The 17,776-nt window shown below is 35.3% G+C and overlaps 1 protein-coding gene across 1 annotated transcript; it reads right to left on the bottom strand.

The window, feature by feature from the left end:
* Positions 1-6,285: 6,285 nt before the first annotated feature.
* Positions 6,286-10,425, bottom strand: LOC116201056 (protein DETOXIFICATION 19-like). The gene is made up of 7 exons (XM_031532130.1): positions 9,947-10,425; positions 8,108-8,652; positions 7,951-8,037; positions 7,820-7,876; positions 7,497-7,735; positions 7,277-7,395; positions 6,286-7,117 (listed from the first exon to the last, which is right to left on the bottom strand). The coding sequence occupies exons 1-7, from the start codon at positions 10,223-10,225 to the stop codon at positions 6,986-6,988; spliced, it is 1,458 nt and encodes a 485-aa protein (XP_031387990.1). The 5' UTR covers positions 10,226-10,425; the 3' UTR covers positions 6,286-6,985.
* Between the last annotated feature and the right edge of the window lie 7,351 nt (positions 10,426-17,776).

Here is a 17,776-nt window from a genome sequence, read left to right as displayed (position 1 = left end):
AAATGTTCGTGTGGTTTTTTTGGGCTCGGAAGCCAGTTTTGCTCATTTCAGGCGATCAGAGCAAAGTTAGCCATTTCTGAATGCTTATCTCGTATCTGCATTTTGCATTGGTCATTTTGATGTGCATTGTCAATGATACTGCAAATTTGACCAATAAGCCGGTATTAAAAATGTGAAGCCGGAGATATCCTAGGAGTCGAAAGCCGAATTTCTCATAATACTTTCTGAGTTGCTTGGATGATCTGAAGATCACTGCGATCTCTGTTCGTGGAGAACAGACTTCGAAGGATTGAAAAAGTGCCTCTGAGAGGGCCTAGATGGGTTGTGAGATTTTGTCTGAGGATTTCACATTGAGCCTTGGGATAAGCGGCACTGGATTGGCCAACCATCCGGCGTCAAATTTTCATAAAAAGGACATCCGGTTATGAATTTCCGTTGAAAATGGTCTTTTCTGCCATTTGGAGGTCAGTTGGGAAATTAAAATGGATATTGCAGTCTGATTTGCTCATTTGTGTATGTCCGCTGTAGTTTTTTGGGCAATGCATGGCTAACTTGGATTGCCGATGTTCTATCAGAGCAATCTTCGGATATGATTTTCCGTTGAGAGGTATGCTTGTTCTGCCACTCGGGAGTCGTTCAAGGTGTCTGCGTAACGTCCGAAAAACAATATGAAGCAATGCTCATACTCTGTATAATTATTGGATATGACTGCATCTGACATCGGACATTAACTTTTCTCTGGTGAACCGGTGTTTTTGAATTTCCACTGAAAAGTTATCTGTATACAGAAAATTGCTCTGTATAGAAGAGATGATCTGCGAAATGAGTTTAAAGACACTTTTCATCTGTTTAGCACCTAGGGATTTTTGAAGTCCAATATTGGATATTTTCTGATGTTGAGCGAACCAGCAGAAAATAGCACTGTCGGCGATGTATTCTGAAAACACCGGTTTGGATGTTGTTTAAGCTCCCTGTTTGCTCTATATGTTGCTGGATGATTCTGTATGTTCTTCTATCATGTGCATGAATCATCTGCCTGTTTCTGTTGACTTGAGAATGAATAGCAATTTGCCGCTCTGTCGAGCTTTCTTCTGCATCGATGCTCAAGTCATAGCCTGAATTGATCTGGATAGGTATTGCCTGAACTGGTGAGCCAAAATGGGGTGCTGACAGTATGCTCCCTGAATAATGATCCTACCCCAAGGCGGAACGAGGTGCTTACAGGTGCGGATGTGTTACGACTGAGCATGTGGAGGAGACATGGGCAAGGTATTGTGTTGCGACGGTGGTGGCTTCAAAGTTTCAAACCCTAGAATCTTTTTAAATTAACAAAATCAAGAAGAGATAGAAACGATTAGGGTTATGGTGTAAGTTGGGAATTTCCTATAAAACACTTTTACAATCGTATAATATTATTATAATTCTTATATTATTATTACTTATTTATATATATATCTGTAGGCCAAGTCTAGTCGGGCCAATTTAGTGCAGGCCCTATACCATATCTACACCCGACCTGGCCCGTGCATGGGCATTACATTTCATGCCCATGTCCGGCCTGTTTCAGCACGGACCAGGTAATACCCTTCCTAAATAGGGCGGGTCATGCAAGGTACCTGCCCAGATCGGGTAATAGCTAACATGGATATTTTTTTGATTTGCAAATGACAAATTGTGATTATTCTAACACTTTTTTTCTATTAATTCTTTTTTTTAAGATTCAAATCAACATACATATATTATGTCCCTAATTCAAACTTATAATCATTCCAAGAAATCATATTTTGGTATATATGATTTTTGAAAGAAACCATATTTTGGTAGATGATGGAATATAAGTAAATTATGTGATTTTTAAAGTAGTTGATATTTTGGTAGATGAGGGGAAATAAAAAGCAAACTATGTCACTTTTTATGTTAAAAAGTCTGTGGTATGCCATCTACATAAGCAACTATCTATGACATCAGCACCGTTAACAGCCACGTCAGCAGTTTTGACGGCCCAATTTATGGATTCGTAAATCAAGGAAACAGAGGTAAACGTTGTAATTTTTCAGAGCAAAACTTAAAAAATTGATAGATCAATAAATTTCATGAAAGTAATTGATTTTTCGGTCTATTTTCCCTTTAAAAAATATCAATTATTAAACTAAGTCGCCATTTCACTATTTCTATATAGAAAAGATTAGCTATAATATATAGAAGTAAACACTCGCAACGAGCATCGTCTGAATACATACAAGTACTCCATATCTTATAATTTATTTTTCAATTAAAATAAAAACACAGCCATGGAACATAGAAATATATCTCGACCTTCGGAGTTCCAGTAAAATCAGCTTGGGCTTGATTTTTAACAAAATTAATCATATGAATATGATAAAATTAGTAAATTACTAAAATATTATTACAAACTCAACAAAATTTAGGTAATATATACAATAATAATTTGGGCTCCTCTTAAAGAGAGCTTGCATTGTAAGTTTTTTTAGCTACTCCTCAGCTCCTTATTAATCAACTCTTCGAGTCTTGATGTATTCGTCCCTCAAAGTTCACTTCCAGTTTATACTCCTTGAAGCATATACTTCTTCCGCTACAAAGAATGCTAGAATGGAGAAATTAATTAAATATATTTAAACTTAAAAATAAAAGAAAAACTATTGAGGGTTTATCAAGTGATATAAAGTCTTTTAATTGTGGAACAATATTTTAAAGAAGAAATAAAAATTCATTTTAAAATGACAATAGTATCTTTGAAGTTAAAATATTTGTTATAAAACAATTCAGAAACATATAACTCTTCCACTTGAAAGTAAATTATCATTAATAATAACGAACATGAAGATAACTAACTTTTTGAAAAATAACTAATTTCAACGTAATATACTTTAGAACTTAAATATGAAAAATATAAATAATAATTAATTACAATTATCGTTCTTAATGCTATTATAAAGACCAAATTGAACCTTCATCGAACTTTCGATATTCCCAAAACACCAATATCACACGACATATATTTCAATTTATACGAGTCATTAAATTAAGGATTTGATTGTAATTTCACCAAAATAACTACTTTTTTCTTTTTTTTTTACCTCCCAAAATAACTCTGTCTCTTTTTTTTTTTTATTTCAGTGTGAATTATGATATCTGGAAGCTCAATTGAACTCTAACTAATCTAGTCGAGCCGAGTCGGTCCACTAAGGATAAATTTCTCCAGGGTGAATTTTCTTCAAAACATTATTTAAGGGAAACAATCACCAAACCGTTTGAATCAACTCTCATTAGTTCCCTCTCTTTTTCCCTCCAAATCAAATTCATATGTTGTTATACAAGGCCTTCCTTTAAAATATATATATATATATTTAATAGTACAAATTTTTTCATAATTCGTTACATAAACGTATTAATATTTTATCAAGTAAAGTCATTTATGGGTAGGAAAACATGATATAAAGGGACATGATAACCGCATTAACATGATTTAAAAACATCATATAAACATATGCGTAGCGCTTACATCGAGCAAGTCTTTCTTAATATAACAAGTGTCGAAATAGTTATCAAAACTTTCTACTTGAGCTAAAAACAAACATCCACTCCTGATTTTTTTGAGTCTGTTTATACTTTAACATTAATTTTTGGGTAAAATTCGCTAGCCTTCCTCAAGGTTTAGGGAAATGATACTTAGTCCTTTTTGTTGAAAAAATATGCACTTAGTCTCATTTGACTTATTTGACTAAGCTATTATATTTGGGGAAAAAAATCATAAGTTCACTTATGAATTTTACTTTTCAAGACCATAATTTATTTTTAATAAATAAAGCAGTCACATTACATAAAATATTTGTATAAGGCCTCCAATGATGTTTCCTGAGGTGGTGCTCATTAAATGAAACTAACGTAAATGACATATAATGTAATACTCATCAAAACAAAAACCAACACCAGATACAAATTCAAAGTCAGGTAAAATAAATTTAGATATTTGAAAATCCTAAATTTATTTTGAAATTTAAATTTGGGTAGGGTCGGGTTGCTATCGGATTTTTCCCAAAAACCCAAGAACCAAATTAAGATATGAAACCGTTCAAAATAGAAATTGGGAATTCGGTTTTTGGACTCGTTTTTTATTTTCTACTTTCATCCTTAGTGCCTGGTGACATGCCACCCTCTCTTTATTTGTCCTATTTGATCGAAGCGTTCAACAATTTTTATTGTTTACTTTTAACTTTTACTTCTTAAATAAAAATATAAAAATGATATAGACCGTCCATTAACATTTTATGCAATGTGAACTTTATTCAGTAAAAAAATAAATGTATGGACTAAATAAGTGACCCTAATTAGTATTCTTCTAAAAAATAATAATTTGGTCAACTAAGTCAAATAGAATTAAGTGTATATTTTATCAATAAATGAGGTTAAATGCCATTTCTCCAAATCTTATGGGTGATTATTGCATTTTATCCTTAATGTTTAGGGTGATAAAGGGCGTCGAAGCCCCATCAACATAGCATTAACTAATCATCAATATTCTGGTCAAATGATGTTATTGAATTCCATAGGAGTGATGTTGGATTTCATATCATTATCGGGAAAAAAAAACTCAGAGAAGACGAAAGAGAATTTAGAGAGTAAGAGAGGGAAGATAGTCGAAGAGAGAAATGAGAGAGACTTGTAGAATTTGTCACGTAATATATCCATTACATATGAGATTTTCTCTCGCAAGAGAGGATAGAGACGGTGAATATTTTTATTCTTTTTTAAAAATAAAAATAGGAAGAATTACAAAAATGGTCTTATAAGTTTACATTTATTTGACATCAAGTCTTATAGGTTTCATTTTGATTTTTTTAGTTCTAAATGTTTACTCAGTTAGATACTTATGATCCAAATTATGATTGACCATTAACTGGTACTAACATGGACATAAATGGCGTTAGATCTTTTTTACCCATATTTAAAATACCTAAGTGGGGTTATAATAATGGTTAGAAAAAGTATTCGTGAGAATTTATTGTTAAATTGATGAAGAATATAAAAAAAGTAATATTTGTGTTGTTGAATTGTGGCGAAAGTAATGAATAGTTGAAAGAATTTAGTATTAAAAAATTAATTCTAATGATAGTTAAGAAAAATTATGTGAGCGAATTTATTATTATATTGAAGAAAAAAAATAAAAATGTAATGATTGTATTGCCAAATTGAAGAAAAAGTAAAGTGATGTTAAGTGGAGTAAATAATACTTCATAAACAAACAAAGCGATCATATAAGTTCAACAGCTCCTAAAAGCATCTAAGTCCTATAAGTTCAACTTTGTAAAAATCAATTCTAAATCATATCAAAAAGTGACAGTTTTGGTCCATTCCTTGTCGGTCGTTAACGGGCGATGATGTGGATGTAATGATGTGAAAATGCTTGGCTAGCCATTAACATGGTACGTATGGACCAACCATCTTAAAGATTTAAACAAATAAAAAGTAAAAAATAAAAATAAAAATTGAATAAAATGAACCAAAATTAATTTTTTAAAAATTTTAAAGTTTTATAAAAATAGAAGAAAAACTACATTAAATTCAAAAAAATTTAAAATCAAATATAATTAAATTTACAAAAAAATCCATTTTTTTATAAACAAGAAAATACATAAATATTCAGAAATATTAAAATAAATGTTCTAAAAAATTACAAAAAGTTCATAAAAGGAAAATATAAAAGGGAAGGGCTAGACTGGGGGACCTCTTCAGGCTAGTCCTTCTTCCTGATAAGGTTGTCAGAGGCTTTAAGCCCCTGTCAACCTCGCAAGAGGCAGGGGTAATCGAGAGGGGGAGCCTAGCACCAGATCTGGTCTTTCCCTCATATTCTCTTTGAAAGAGAGAGACAAGAATGAGGGAAGGATCAGAAATGGGACCCCTCCGACCATAACCTTCGACAACCTCGCACTTTTTCTATAAATTTAATTAATTTGTGTAATTTTTCTTCTATTTTTCCTTAAACTTTTTAAATTTATTTAAAATTTTTTAAGTTTTTTAAAATTTTCAAAAGTATTAATTTTTTAATTAATATTTTTTGATTTTTTTTCTGCATTTTATTTAATTTTGGTTAATTGTTTTAATTCTTTTAATTTCCATGTAAGTATTTTAAATACAGGTAAAAAAGATTTAATGTCGTTTACATCCACGTTAGCACCGATTAATGATCAGTCACCAATTGTATCATAAGTATCTAACACAACAAATATTTAAAACTAAAAAAAGTTAAAATGAGGCTTATAGGACTTGATATTAAAAAAAGGCAAACTTATTGTAGGACGATTTAACAATAGCAGCACATAACAGAGTTACGTGGGAGAGAATTATGGGGCCCCACATCTGAGTTGGTTATCTTTTGTTGGCATTTCCTCACCAAATTGATCAACTAAGATTTTCTCAGAGGTTTTTGTTTACAAATTAGGTAAATTACTTTGGTGGTCCAAAAAATTTTACAAATGTTTCAATATGATATAAGTTTTTTTTTTTGCTATTTGATGGCACAAAATGTTTCAAAGTTATTTCAGTATAGTACAAACCGTCATCTCGCAATTGACACCGTCAAGCTGATGTTGATGGTGAAAAATCGATTTTTGTGGAACGTTACATGATAGTGCAAAATATTTTGAAGTTTTAACTTAATAGTACAAAATGTTTAACGTAAGTTACATGATAGTGTAAAATTTTCAGTCTTGTAAAGTATGGCTTGACAACGTCAATGACGAGATGACGGTTTATACTATACTAAAACAACTTTAAAGCGCTTTGTACCATCAAGTTAAAAAAAAAACTTTTTGTGCCATATTAAAACATTTGTAAAATTTTTTAGACCACCGGTGCAATTTACCCTTACAAATTCGCAATTGTTATCAATCTTAACTAGTTTCTGGACAACCCAGCAAAAAAAAAAAAACTAGTTTCTTAACAGATCTTCTTTTGCATATAAATGTTATGCGATAACTTGATTCTCGTCATCGTCGTTGATGGAGAGATTGACTCTACTCCATCTCCCTCGGATCGTTATAACCAAGAGGGTGAGAGCTTGGGATAAGAGGCCGCATATTAGGCCTATCCATAATCCCTGTATCGGCAGACACAAAAGCCAATGAAAATCGTTTAGCACAAAAAAATATTTAAAGAAAACTCTGTTCATCAAATACGTGTCCCAAATAAATTTGATGTTTGTGTGGGGCTTGCTTAATGCTATTGTCAGGTCGGGCTAGATGATTGATAGTCTTACCTTAGCATGTAGATTAAACTTAAAACTGAGGAGAACGGCGACCGGCATTCCAATGAGATAAAAGGCCGCTAAGTTAACCCACACAGCTATATGTTGCCACCCACATCCTCTAGCCACCCCTGAAAGCACTTAATACTTTGTTTTCTTTTCTTCCAGAAATACAATCGATAAGCAGACAAAAATTTGTTTGTTTTCTGTTATTCCGAAAAGTTGATATAACCTGATAAGACGCCCTGTATAGAGTCGAGCGTTATCGAGATGGCAACAAATGGTGTCATGGAAGCGAACTCCTTTATTATTGTGGAACTTCCACTGAAGAGGCCGGCCCACAAGTTGTGGCCAAAGGCTAGAGCGAGCACGAAAGTTATGGCGAGCATGATAGAGAACTTCAAGGTCATGGCCATGGCATTCTTTGCTTGATCTACATTGCCTGCACCCAACTCATTTGACACTCTCGTGCTGCAAAATACTTCTTTTTTAGATTGGATATGCATAAAAATATTCGTGAAAAGCTAATAACAAAATGGAGGAGATTTTACAAACCTTGCAGCAGAGCTAAGTCCATATGTGATCATGTAGGCGACGGCTTCTGTATTCACGCTTTGATAGCAACATAAGTTAGATTTGAACAAAAAGCATATACCCAAAAGATAGAGACGGAAATTTGAACATACCAAATCGCAATCAAAGACGTGGTTGTTTGTGCATCCATCATCAAACCCGCGAGGAAAACTAAAATCTCGAAAGCCCAGTATTCCAAGCTGCAGATGGATTATATTTTTCAGAACTAATTAAACAAATTTTCAACTATATATATAGATGCTCACCTACCATACCATTGCTGCAGAGGGCAAGGCCAGTTTCAGGTTAAAGGCTATGTACTGGAATGGCTCTACAGAGAATCCCCCCCATGAATGCTTGCATTGGTTTGAACAGGTCACGTAGAGAGCCAACACGAGAAATGACAGCCAAAGCGAAACCGAAGCAGCCAGTGGGGCTCCCTCAAAGCCGAGAGCAGTCCAATGGACCAGGGAGTATGCAATAGCAATGTGAATGACTAAAGGGATGAACGACAAGATCACAAGGGGTAAAAGAATGGTCTGCGTCTGAAGAAATCTCAGGATGTTTTGTAAGAATGCATAAGCAAAGATCCCCGGGATGAGGAACTTTATGTAGAGTGCGGCGGTCTCTGCAATTTCTGGCTCCTGGTGCAGTAGGACCAATACTGGTTCGGTGAAGTACCAGAGGATGGAGATGAGGATGGCAAATATGAATGATATGATACACGATGTTTGGAGATGGATCCCAAGGGTTCGGTACAGCTTGGCTCCAAATCCTTGCCCGCATAGCGTCTCGAGAGCTCCACTTAAACCAATCTAAAATGAGAATGCGACTGTTATACCATAGGATTATCCAATGATCCCGAAATATAACTAGGGTACTAGCATAGAAAATTACCCCGAAATAGTTAAATTAAGAAGGTGACATGACGGGCATGATAAACATTAACAGGACTGTTATAAATACTTGGGAAAACTGTACATTTGGTTCTCTAGGTTTAACTACTTTTCTGTTTTAGACCCTTTTGTTTTTTTGGTCATTTACATCTTATACTTTCGAATATGTTTTTGTTTTAATCATTTTCCTTTTTGTTGGTTCGATTTCATCCAATACCTTTGACTACTTTTCTATTTAGATCATTTTATCAAAATAATTATTAGAAAAAAATTTAATTTTGGTCCTCAATATTTTTTTGCTATTTCTTTTATCATATTCTTTGTTCTTTAGTTTAATTTTGCCTCAACGTTAAATTTCTTATTCATCACAATTATATCACTTGACTTTTGTAAAGATTATTGACACGACAAATTTTGGAATAAAAATTATTTGTAAAATTTATAAAAAATTAATAACAACTAAACTAATAATATTAAACTTGTGAACCTATTCGAAATTTGAGGCAATGTATAACCTCAACTCAAATGGTACTATCTGTTAAATGGAGGATGATAAACTGAGAGGGAGAGAGACGACGGCAGCCGATAGGGAACGATGTCGACGGGCACCACCACCTTAAGGGAGGTCACTTTAGACCTATACCTCCAGTCACGAGATTATATTTTGCATTATCATTCCTTGCATAAAGAGTTACTATGTCCTGGCTTAGTGTGTTACGACCTATCTCACGATTGCGGTCCGTGGCTATGAATCACAATCACCTTTATTTTTTCCTATATATAAGCATTCAAATTTAGAGGACTATATGTATAATTTTTCTCGAAACTTAATTGAGATGGGCAGCGTGACCAACCGACAATGACCAGTCCAGCATCACTTTGGGAAATGCTAAAAACCGAAGATAAAAGAACAAAAGCAATTAATTAATAATTATTTTTTTATGGTTTCTTTCAGGCCTAATAAGTCCAAAGAACAAAATTCCAACTCTTATTCTCAGCTTTTTCCTCTCTACCACCATCATGAATTTATTTTATTTTTCTTTCTAATAATATGCCATTTAGGATAAATTTTATCATGCGATTAGTTTGTAAAACACGATGACATATGTTATTACATATTATCTTAATAATATATGCACTAATCATTTGACTTGACACATATTATACTTATGTATAATCAAAAACCGATAGAGAGGGAGAAAGGGCCGGTTACCATAAAAGCGAAGCCAGTGACGGTGGCCCAGGAGTTGGCGAGGGTGGCGCCAGCGAGCTCCAGCTCACCGAGGTGGCCAGCAAACATGACAGATATCAGAACGATGCCGTAGTAGAAGAGGTTGGTCAGGATCAACGGGAGCGAAAACAGGGCCTGCCTCTTTGCCTCAGCCGCATCGAAAGTTATCCACCACAGCCACCGCCGCCCCTTAGGCGTTTTCTCCCCTCCTCCGCCAGAAGAAGCTCCTAGGAGGGCAGTCGAGGTGTCGGAACTCTTCATGCTCTTACAGCTCACAGATGATGCTGTGTATGGGTTTGGCCTCCCACGTGATGATAAGTGCCCGGAGATCTGATTGATGGATATGCTTTGCTCGGTTGTCGTCTATTTTTCGTCGTTCCAATCTAAATGGTACTGTGAGAGAGAATAGATGGTTGGTGGCTTAAGTTAATGAGAGAGAGGACGATGGAGACAACGCGGTCAAAATAGCACCCCTTAAAATCATTATAAAAATATCGGGCAGGCCCATAATTCACCCAAAAATAAAAAAAAATTCATTATGAGAATAGAAAAGAGGATGCGGTGCACTCGGAATGGGACACGCTTCTCACTGGAACTATAACAGATTTGATTTTGATTCTCACAAATAAAATTCTCCGTACAATTATTTTCTTTTATTTTTGTTGATTTAGACGCATCGAACTTTTTTGTCAGTTGAAAAACCAACACTAAATATTAAAAAAAAAATTCCTCACGGTGATACTTACTCGTAATTTTATTGAAATGCAAAACAGTACAGCATTCAATTCTCAACCCTCCCTAGTGCTTTAACCATGGCCTCCCTCGTGAGCGACAAACTCGCTATAAATATATAATAAAATAACAAAAGTAATTTAGATCAAGGGTGGATCCGGGATTTGATATAGAGGTGATATTATTGAGGGAGCGAGCAGTAGAATAATTTTTTTCAAGTTAAAAAGGATGAATATAAGGAATTTTATTAAAATTTAAAAAATTATATGTAAATATATTTAAAGCATACCTCAATCCTTGGTCCATAATGGTAACAAGAGGGTCAAAAGAGACAAGAAAATAGATGGATTATTTTGTGAAAGAATTTTTGCTCTTTGTAGAAATTGCTCTTGTGAAAATTATCGAGTAATCGAAAATGAAAAAGAAGACCTGAAATTATTTGCACAATGCGGAGTCAGATTTGATTCTTGAGTACAAAGATATCAAATGGAATACATCAAACTGGCATGTCCAGTAACACACGTAGTATTTGAAACGCTTTTCTAATTATATCGCGAATCTTTTAGATAAACCTCTTAAAGAATTAGCAGGCCTAGGATACTATGATGTGTGATTGATCGAAATTCTGATTTTAGGGATTCGAAATGAAAGTCTGTCATCCCATTCAATCCCTTATTTTTTTATTTTATTAATATTACTCGCTGAATTTTTCTTGAGGAGAAGCAAATGGAGGAAGGGAACTCTTGATACTTGTTCGATTCCCCTCCTGACATCAACGTGGCTTCATCCCTGAATGAAATCATTGAAATGCCTGGTTGACGTTGCCCTATTTTATCATGATTCATTTGATTTCATTGTTACGAGACATTATCCGTGGTACTAGACTCAGTCGATTAAATATTCTCATATTATTTCTTAATCGTCGCTAGTACTATATAAAAGCAGACAAACGCAGTGAAAAATTACCACACCAGTCTTTTTTCAATATTCACCATTTGTATTCAATATCTCTTCAACTACTAATCAAGTAATATCATTAATATGATCCTTAACATACATAAAAGTTTTTTTTTTAAATCTCAATTCATGAAGAAACATTTAAATATTTGTTTGAAAAAATACAGACTTATGTGTACTCATGAATTAATATTAAATGCAATCTAGAAAAAGAAGCCTCTCGATGAATTAAAATATTCATATATTGATGTTCAAATAAATTAAATTGTATTAGTGTTTTAATACACCTAGGCAATGCGGCGGGTTTCCACCGAGTCTTATATGACATCAAAAGATAAGTGAAGGTGATTACAGATTCCATATGGCGTGTTTCAATAAAAGAAGCGTGCAGGCTGTGTTCAGTCAATCTTTTGCCTATACCATTTTTCGTAAGAGTGTAACTGCTCGGAAAAAAATTTTTGACGATCGCGGTCAGAGTCCTCGATAAAAAAAAAACCATCAGGAAAGAGGCGGTGGTTAATTAAGTTGGGTGGATAAAAGCCTTCCTAGAGCTTTTAGACCCATTGAGGAAGAGAAACGGGGAGAGAAATTGTTTACGAGAAATGCACGACATCATTAGCATAAAACAAAGTGAAATTTATCTAAAATGGCTCATGATCTACCCGTTTTATCAAATTTATCATATGTTTTTTTTGGTCAAATCTATCACATAGTTTACTTTTTGCATCAAATCTATCCCGGCGTTATCTTTTCCGTCGACATCTAACGGCCGTGCTGACGTGGAGTCCACGTGGCAAGTGTGACCCACTATCTCTCCACGTGCCACGTCAGCACGACCGTTAGATGTTGACGGAAAAAATAACTCCGAGATAAATTTGATACAAAAAGTAAACTATGTGATAGATTTGACAAAACGGGTAAACCATAGACCATTTTAGATAAAAACCTCTAAAACAAATAATATTTTGCAAATTCCCAACAACATTCTTCTCTCTCCTTTACGATTGGGTTCCTGACAAACATATGGGGTGGTATTTGATCATCGGGTTAAGGATAGAGATGGAGGAAGCATGAAATTAAATTTTAAATGCCAAAAGTTATTCAATATCCTAATATATTTGGAGTATATCAAGAACTGAGTTTGAAATATAAAAATGAAATGACAAATGTGTTCATAGATAATTATTTAAAAATTTCTTTGAAAAATAAAGAACAATTATTGGAGGAAGCAAAGAAATGGGTAGCCGGCTCCCGAGGTCGCTAGCCACCTCGCCTGGGATGGTCTAGGCCCCCGCCACCCCTCTCCCTTCTTCAATTCTTATAATGTCATTTCCTGTGAATTTAAACAATTAGCATGTACATTTCAATTTTTACCAAAAATATTATCGTAATTTACCATAAAACCCACCCTTACTTAGGATTAACTCCCTAAAAATTATATCCTAGTGAATAGGTTTATGATTTTAAGAAATCACATCCCACTCTTTATCCAACCTACCAAACGTGGCCTTGGAGTTTGCTTTTACTTTCACTAGATTCTACCTTGCGTTTTTCCTTGTGCCTCCCCCATTGGTGACTAGCATTATACCGAGTATCGGTTATATTTGACCTTCATCGTGTAATGCAAACACCAATGGTGGGTGCTCTGCCTTTACATCTAGACTTAATCTCTAGGAGGCATAGTTCGGTAGACTAGACAGGCATTGCCAGAATGAGATATAGTTGGGGATGCAATGTGATCGAGGGATTCACATTAGAGAATGAACAATGAGAATAACTAATATGAATTATGCCATTAATAATTACAGCATAGCCACACAGGGCGTGACATGCACATTTGAGATATCGCGGAACGATATCTCTCAAAAGCTATATATGATTATGAAGAGCATTAAAAAAGATATGATCTCTTCAATAAAAGATGCGAGTACTTCCACATTCTATCCACTAGTTCTTGCATATGAAAAGGTCATGAATCACTTGCCCAGGAGCAAACAAAGCAAAATAAATCATCATGCTGAAAACTTAACCGAAAATTAAGCGATGTGTAGTTGAAAGCGAAGAGTTGGACTTACACCTTCGCTATTATATTTCCTTATAAGCATGTTAACAAAATTCGGTGCTTCAAACATTAATTGGTTTTATATACTATGTGGAATCCCGAAGCTATCCTTCAACTCTCATGAAGTATTTGAGGCTCAAGAAGGGAAGTTGGTTCTAAACCAAGTACACCATTTGCTCAGTCAGTAAACCCAAGTTCTCATTGTCCTCTGAATCAGCTCCATCAAATTCAGCTTCATTATCATCCAGCCCCTGAGATCTCCCAATTTGTTCCATCAATCGCTCAAGATTGTGAGACTCCGTCATGTTAGTGTCGGAGATCGTGGGGCAAATGGGCCCTTTCCTGTCTTGCTTCGTCTCTTTGGTGATGAAAGGACTTGCCAAAAGAAGCTCTCTTCATGATTCAACATCAGGAAAATCAGGGATAATAAACCCCTCTAAAGTGAACTTTGAAGTCTAGTCCATGTGCATCTTCAACAAGTCAATACCCAAGAAAGCATATTTCGTCCCGTCAAATGTTTGACCCGAATTTGGCCCACTTGCTTTCCTAACCTTGAACCCAAAGAAAACTTAGGATTTGGTAACCCATTCAGCACAGGCTCATAACTCAGTAGCCTTCTATCAAAGAATAACTGAGGTTATTTCCCCCCATTAATGGCTCTTCCTTAATCTAGCGTAGGGAAGTTATTATTTTTTGGTGGAACAGCTGAACTAGAAACTGGATTTTCCATGGCCATCACTATGAAGGATAGCATCTGCTGCTGATTCTTTTCCATCCGTTGAACTCGCTCTCTCAATACAGGTAACTTATTCCCCGACGCTCCTAGAGTTGTCTCAGTTTAACAAACTCCTGCATGAGGACATTCCTATCATTCTTGAGGTCGACTTTCAACCTCCTTTAAAAGTCATGGTTTTCAACTCTATTGACTGATCTCACGGCGTTGTCTGACCATTGAGGGTGAGACAATTTTTTCGGTTCGTTGGAGTGAGTATGCTTCCTCCTAGTGTAATACTCTTCAGCAAGTGCCTTTTGCCTCAGATGAATCCATCATTTGCAGATTCCCAATGGTCTGTGTCGACTTTCATGAATCCCCGACAAAGCCTAAAAATAGAAACCACCTAATTACATAATAACAGATGAAGAAAGGATCCAAAATTCTATGTAAGTTTAGACGGCAGATTGCAGTGGAACCAGAGGCACCAGTAGCAAATTTACTCGGCTCAGGTTATATTCTCATATAGGCTCCTTATTAGTCCTACTTATCCTCCCAAACTGTACTAGTATCTTTGTTATCATTAATGACCAGTGAATGAAAAACACATGGGAAAAGTGATGCGAAGCTCGACGAACCCGCAACGAGATCCAACAATAATAGAATGAGATCAAACTTGGGATCATCCAATGAAGGTTTCAATGATAGGGAATATTGACCTGCTGACTATAGAGAGCCAAAAACTAATATTATAATATGGAATATTGACCCACTAGCTATAAGGAGCTAGAAACCAATATTATAAATATCGGGAATCACAAGTCATCACACTTGCAATATCGGCGAAGTTACTGCAGAACAGCTCAGAGAAAAACTTTCTCACAAAGTTGAATGAAAACTGATCTATCTTCTCTAGGGAGGCCACATGCCTATTTATAGAGAGATACTAGCTGATGATCTAATTGGACTAATGAACTTGGCTAAAATAAATCCTACGTGTAATGAACCCAAAAATGAAATAGGCCAAAGTTATTGAAAAACAACTAAATTCAGCCATTTGAACTACGATCATCTTCTAAATAGATTTCTAGGATATGAACGGTCGTGACTTCTTGTTCCACATGCAGCCCGCCCAAGTGCTCGACTTCTCTTCCATAGACATGCAATCACAGCCTTTGCATGAGTTGTTTGATTTGCTTGGCTCATGCTTTTGTGCTTGCCCTACCTTGAACATGCTTATCCCAAAGCTCGCCTTCATGCTCGACCCTGTCATCCTGGGATTCTTCCTCATGCCCGTGTGAAGGGTCCTCTAGCTGGATTATATCATTCCCCCTCTCTTCAAAAGGATTCGTCCTCGAATCTATGACAACCGACTTGATTGGTGACTGTTTTGGGGGCATTTGTTCGAGGAAGATATTTTTGAATTCCTCACTTTTCTCGCCAATGGAATGCTTGATTTGAAGTTGCTCTTCATCCATTTGGTTAGGTGGAAGCGGCAATAGCGTTGTGTTCCGACCATCGCTGTCTAGGAATTGAGAAGCAATATGTCCATTCTCCTTACCGTTGGGTTGAAACTTGGTTGTTGGTTTCTCTTTTATTGGCTTCAAGGTTATTTTCTCTTCTTTCTTCGATGAAGAACCCCACTTCAATTTACAAGAGGATGAACCAAAAGCTTTGTTACAGCCATCTAGCAACTGTTCAATCCGCTTGTCTCGCCTTTCCAACCGATCGTAAATCAAATCAACCATCACATTCATGCGCTCAAATTGTTGCTGCATATCTCGGATCATCATGTTGTAATCATATCCTCCGTTATTCTGATCATTTTCACTACTTTCTTGTGTCATGATGAAATATGCAAGTGAAACTTAGAAAATAGCGATGAACCTCACAACCACTCGCTCACGCGTTTGCACTCAAATTAATGTCACTCAACACTCGTGTTTCACTCAATTATATGCTTTTACCCTATGATATACTCACCACTCTTGCCTTTTTTTTCTCTCTAGATTTTCTCCTCAAAGTTCCTAAGAAACTAAGCAATTTAATCGCAAGAGTAAAATCAGTTGATTAGCCCAAAGCACTGATAATCATGGATTTCAGAAATTGAATCAAATTTAGGATTCAAACCTAAATGAGAAAGGAAATAATGTGGTAGATGAAGTTAACAAAACAACTGAGATGTACAAGGAAGATTTGCGGGAATAAGGAAAACAAGAGATTTATGGAAAGTATCGACATGGAAGGAATGAATGATTCGAAGAGACAAGAAAGGAATATGACAGGAAAATATTCAATTGAAAGGAAACAATATTAGATTTCCCAACTGCACTTTATATGCCAGTGGTCTATCAAAGTAAACAAGAATATATAAAGGTAGGTAATTCAGGGATAATGACATATATGGAAGAGAATAACAAGAAACTTTTGGAATTCCATACTTTACTTGATTTGCAGTGATACCTAAGTAAGCTTCTTCCACCCAAAAAGTTAAGATTTCGCAAACAATTACTCTTTCCTTTCTTTTTCTTTTTTTCTTTCCTTTTTTTTCAATTTTTTCTTCTTTTTTTCATTTTCTTTCTCTGTATTTTTTTGGACGAATTGTTTTTTTTTAATCTCAAATAAAATAAACTAAAACTTTAGGGTTCTTCATGACAGTTGGAATCAGCCAACAAAAATCACAACTTCTATCAACGATTTACGAACCCTAAGAACAATGGATAACAAAAAAAACGAAATAGGATAGGTGAAACCTGGATTGGAGCCAAAGCTCTGATACCAAATGATGCAAACCTCGACGATCCTGCCACGAGACCCAACAACAATAGAATGAGATCAAATTCGGGATCGTCCAATGAAGGTTTCAAGGATAGGGAATACTGACCCGCTGACTATAAAGAGCTCTAAACCAATATTATAATATAAAATATTGACCCGCTAGCTATAAGGAACTAGAAACCAATATTATAAATGTTGTAAATCACAAGTCATCACACTTGCAATATCGGCGAAGTTGCTGCAGAATAGCTCAGAGAAAACCTCTCTCACAAAGTTGAATGAAAACAAATATATCTTCTCTAAGGAGGCCACATGCCTATTTATAGAGAGATACTAGCTGATAACCTAATTGGGCTAATGGACTGGGCTAAAATAAATCCTAAGTGTAATGAACCCAAAAATGAAATAGGCCCAAGTTATTGAAAAACAACTAAATTCAGCCATTTGAACTGAGATCATCTTCTTAATTGATTTCTAGGATATGAACGGTCGTGACTTCTTGTTCTAGATGCAGCCAGCCCAAGAGCTCGACTTCTCCTCCATTGACATGCAATCACTGCCTTTGCATGAC

The sequence above is a fragment of the Punica granatum genome, chromosome 3, assembly GCF_007655135.1.
Source record: "Punica granatum isolate Tunisia-2019 chromosome 3, ASM765513v2, whole genome shotgun sequence".
Taxonomy (NCBI): Eukaryota; Viridiplantae; Streptophyta; class Magnoliopsida; order Myrtales; family Lythraceae; genus Punica; species Punica granatum.
This window is presented reverse-complemented; position numbering and strand designations above follow the sequence as displayed.

Coding starts and splice junctions, on each gene's coding strand:
- LOC116201056 (XM_031532130.1), bottom strand. CDS start 10,225: ATGAAGAGTTCCGACACCTCGACTGCCCTCCTAGGAGCTTCTTCTGGC. Junction 8,038..8,107: donor CCCTCTGCAGCAATGGTATG/GTAGGTGAGCAT, acceptor ATCCATCTGCAG/CTTGGAATACTGGGCTTTCG. Junction 7,396..7,496: donor TATACAGGGCGTCTTATCAG/GTTATATCAACT, acceptor AAGTGCTTTCAG/GGGTGGCTAGAGGATGTGGG.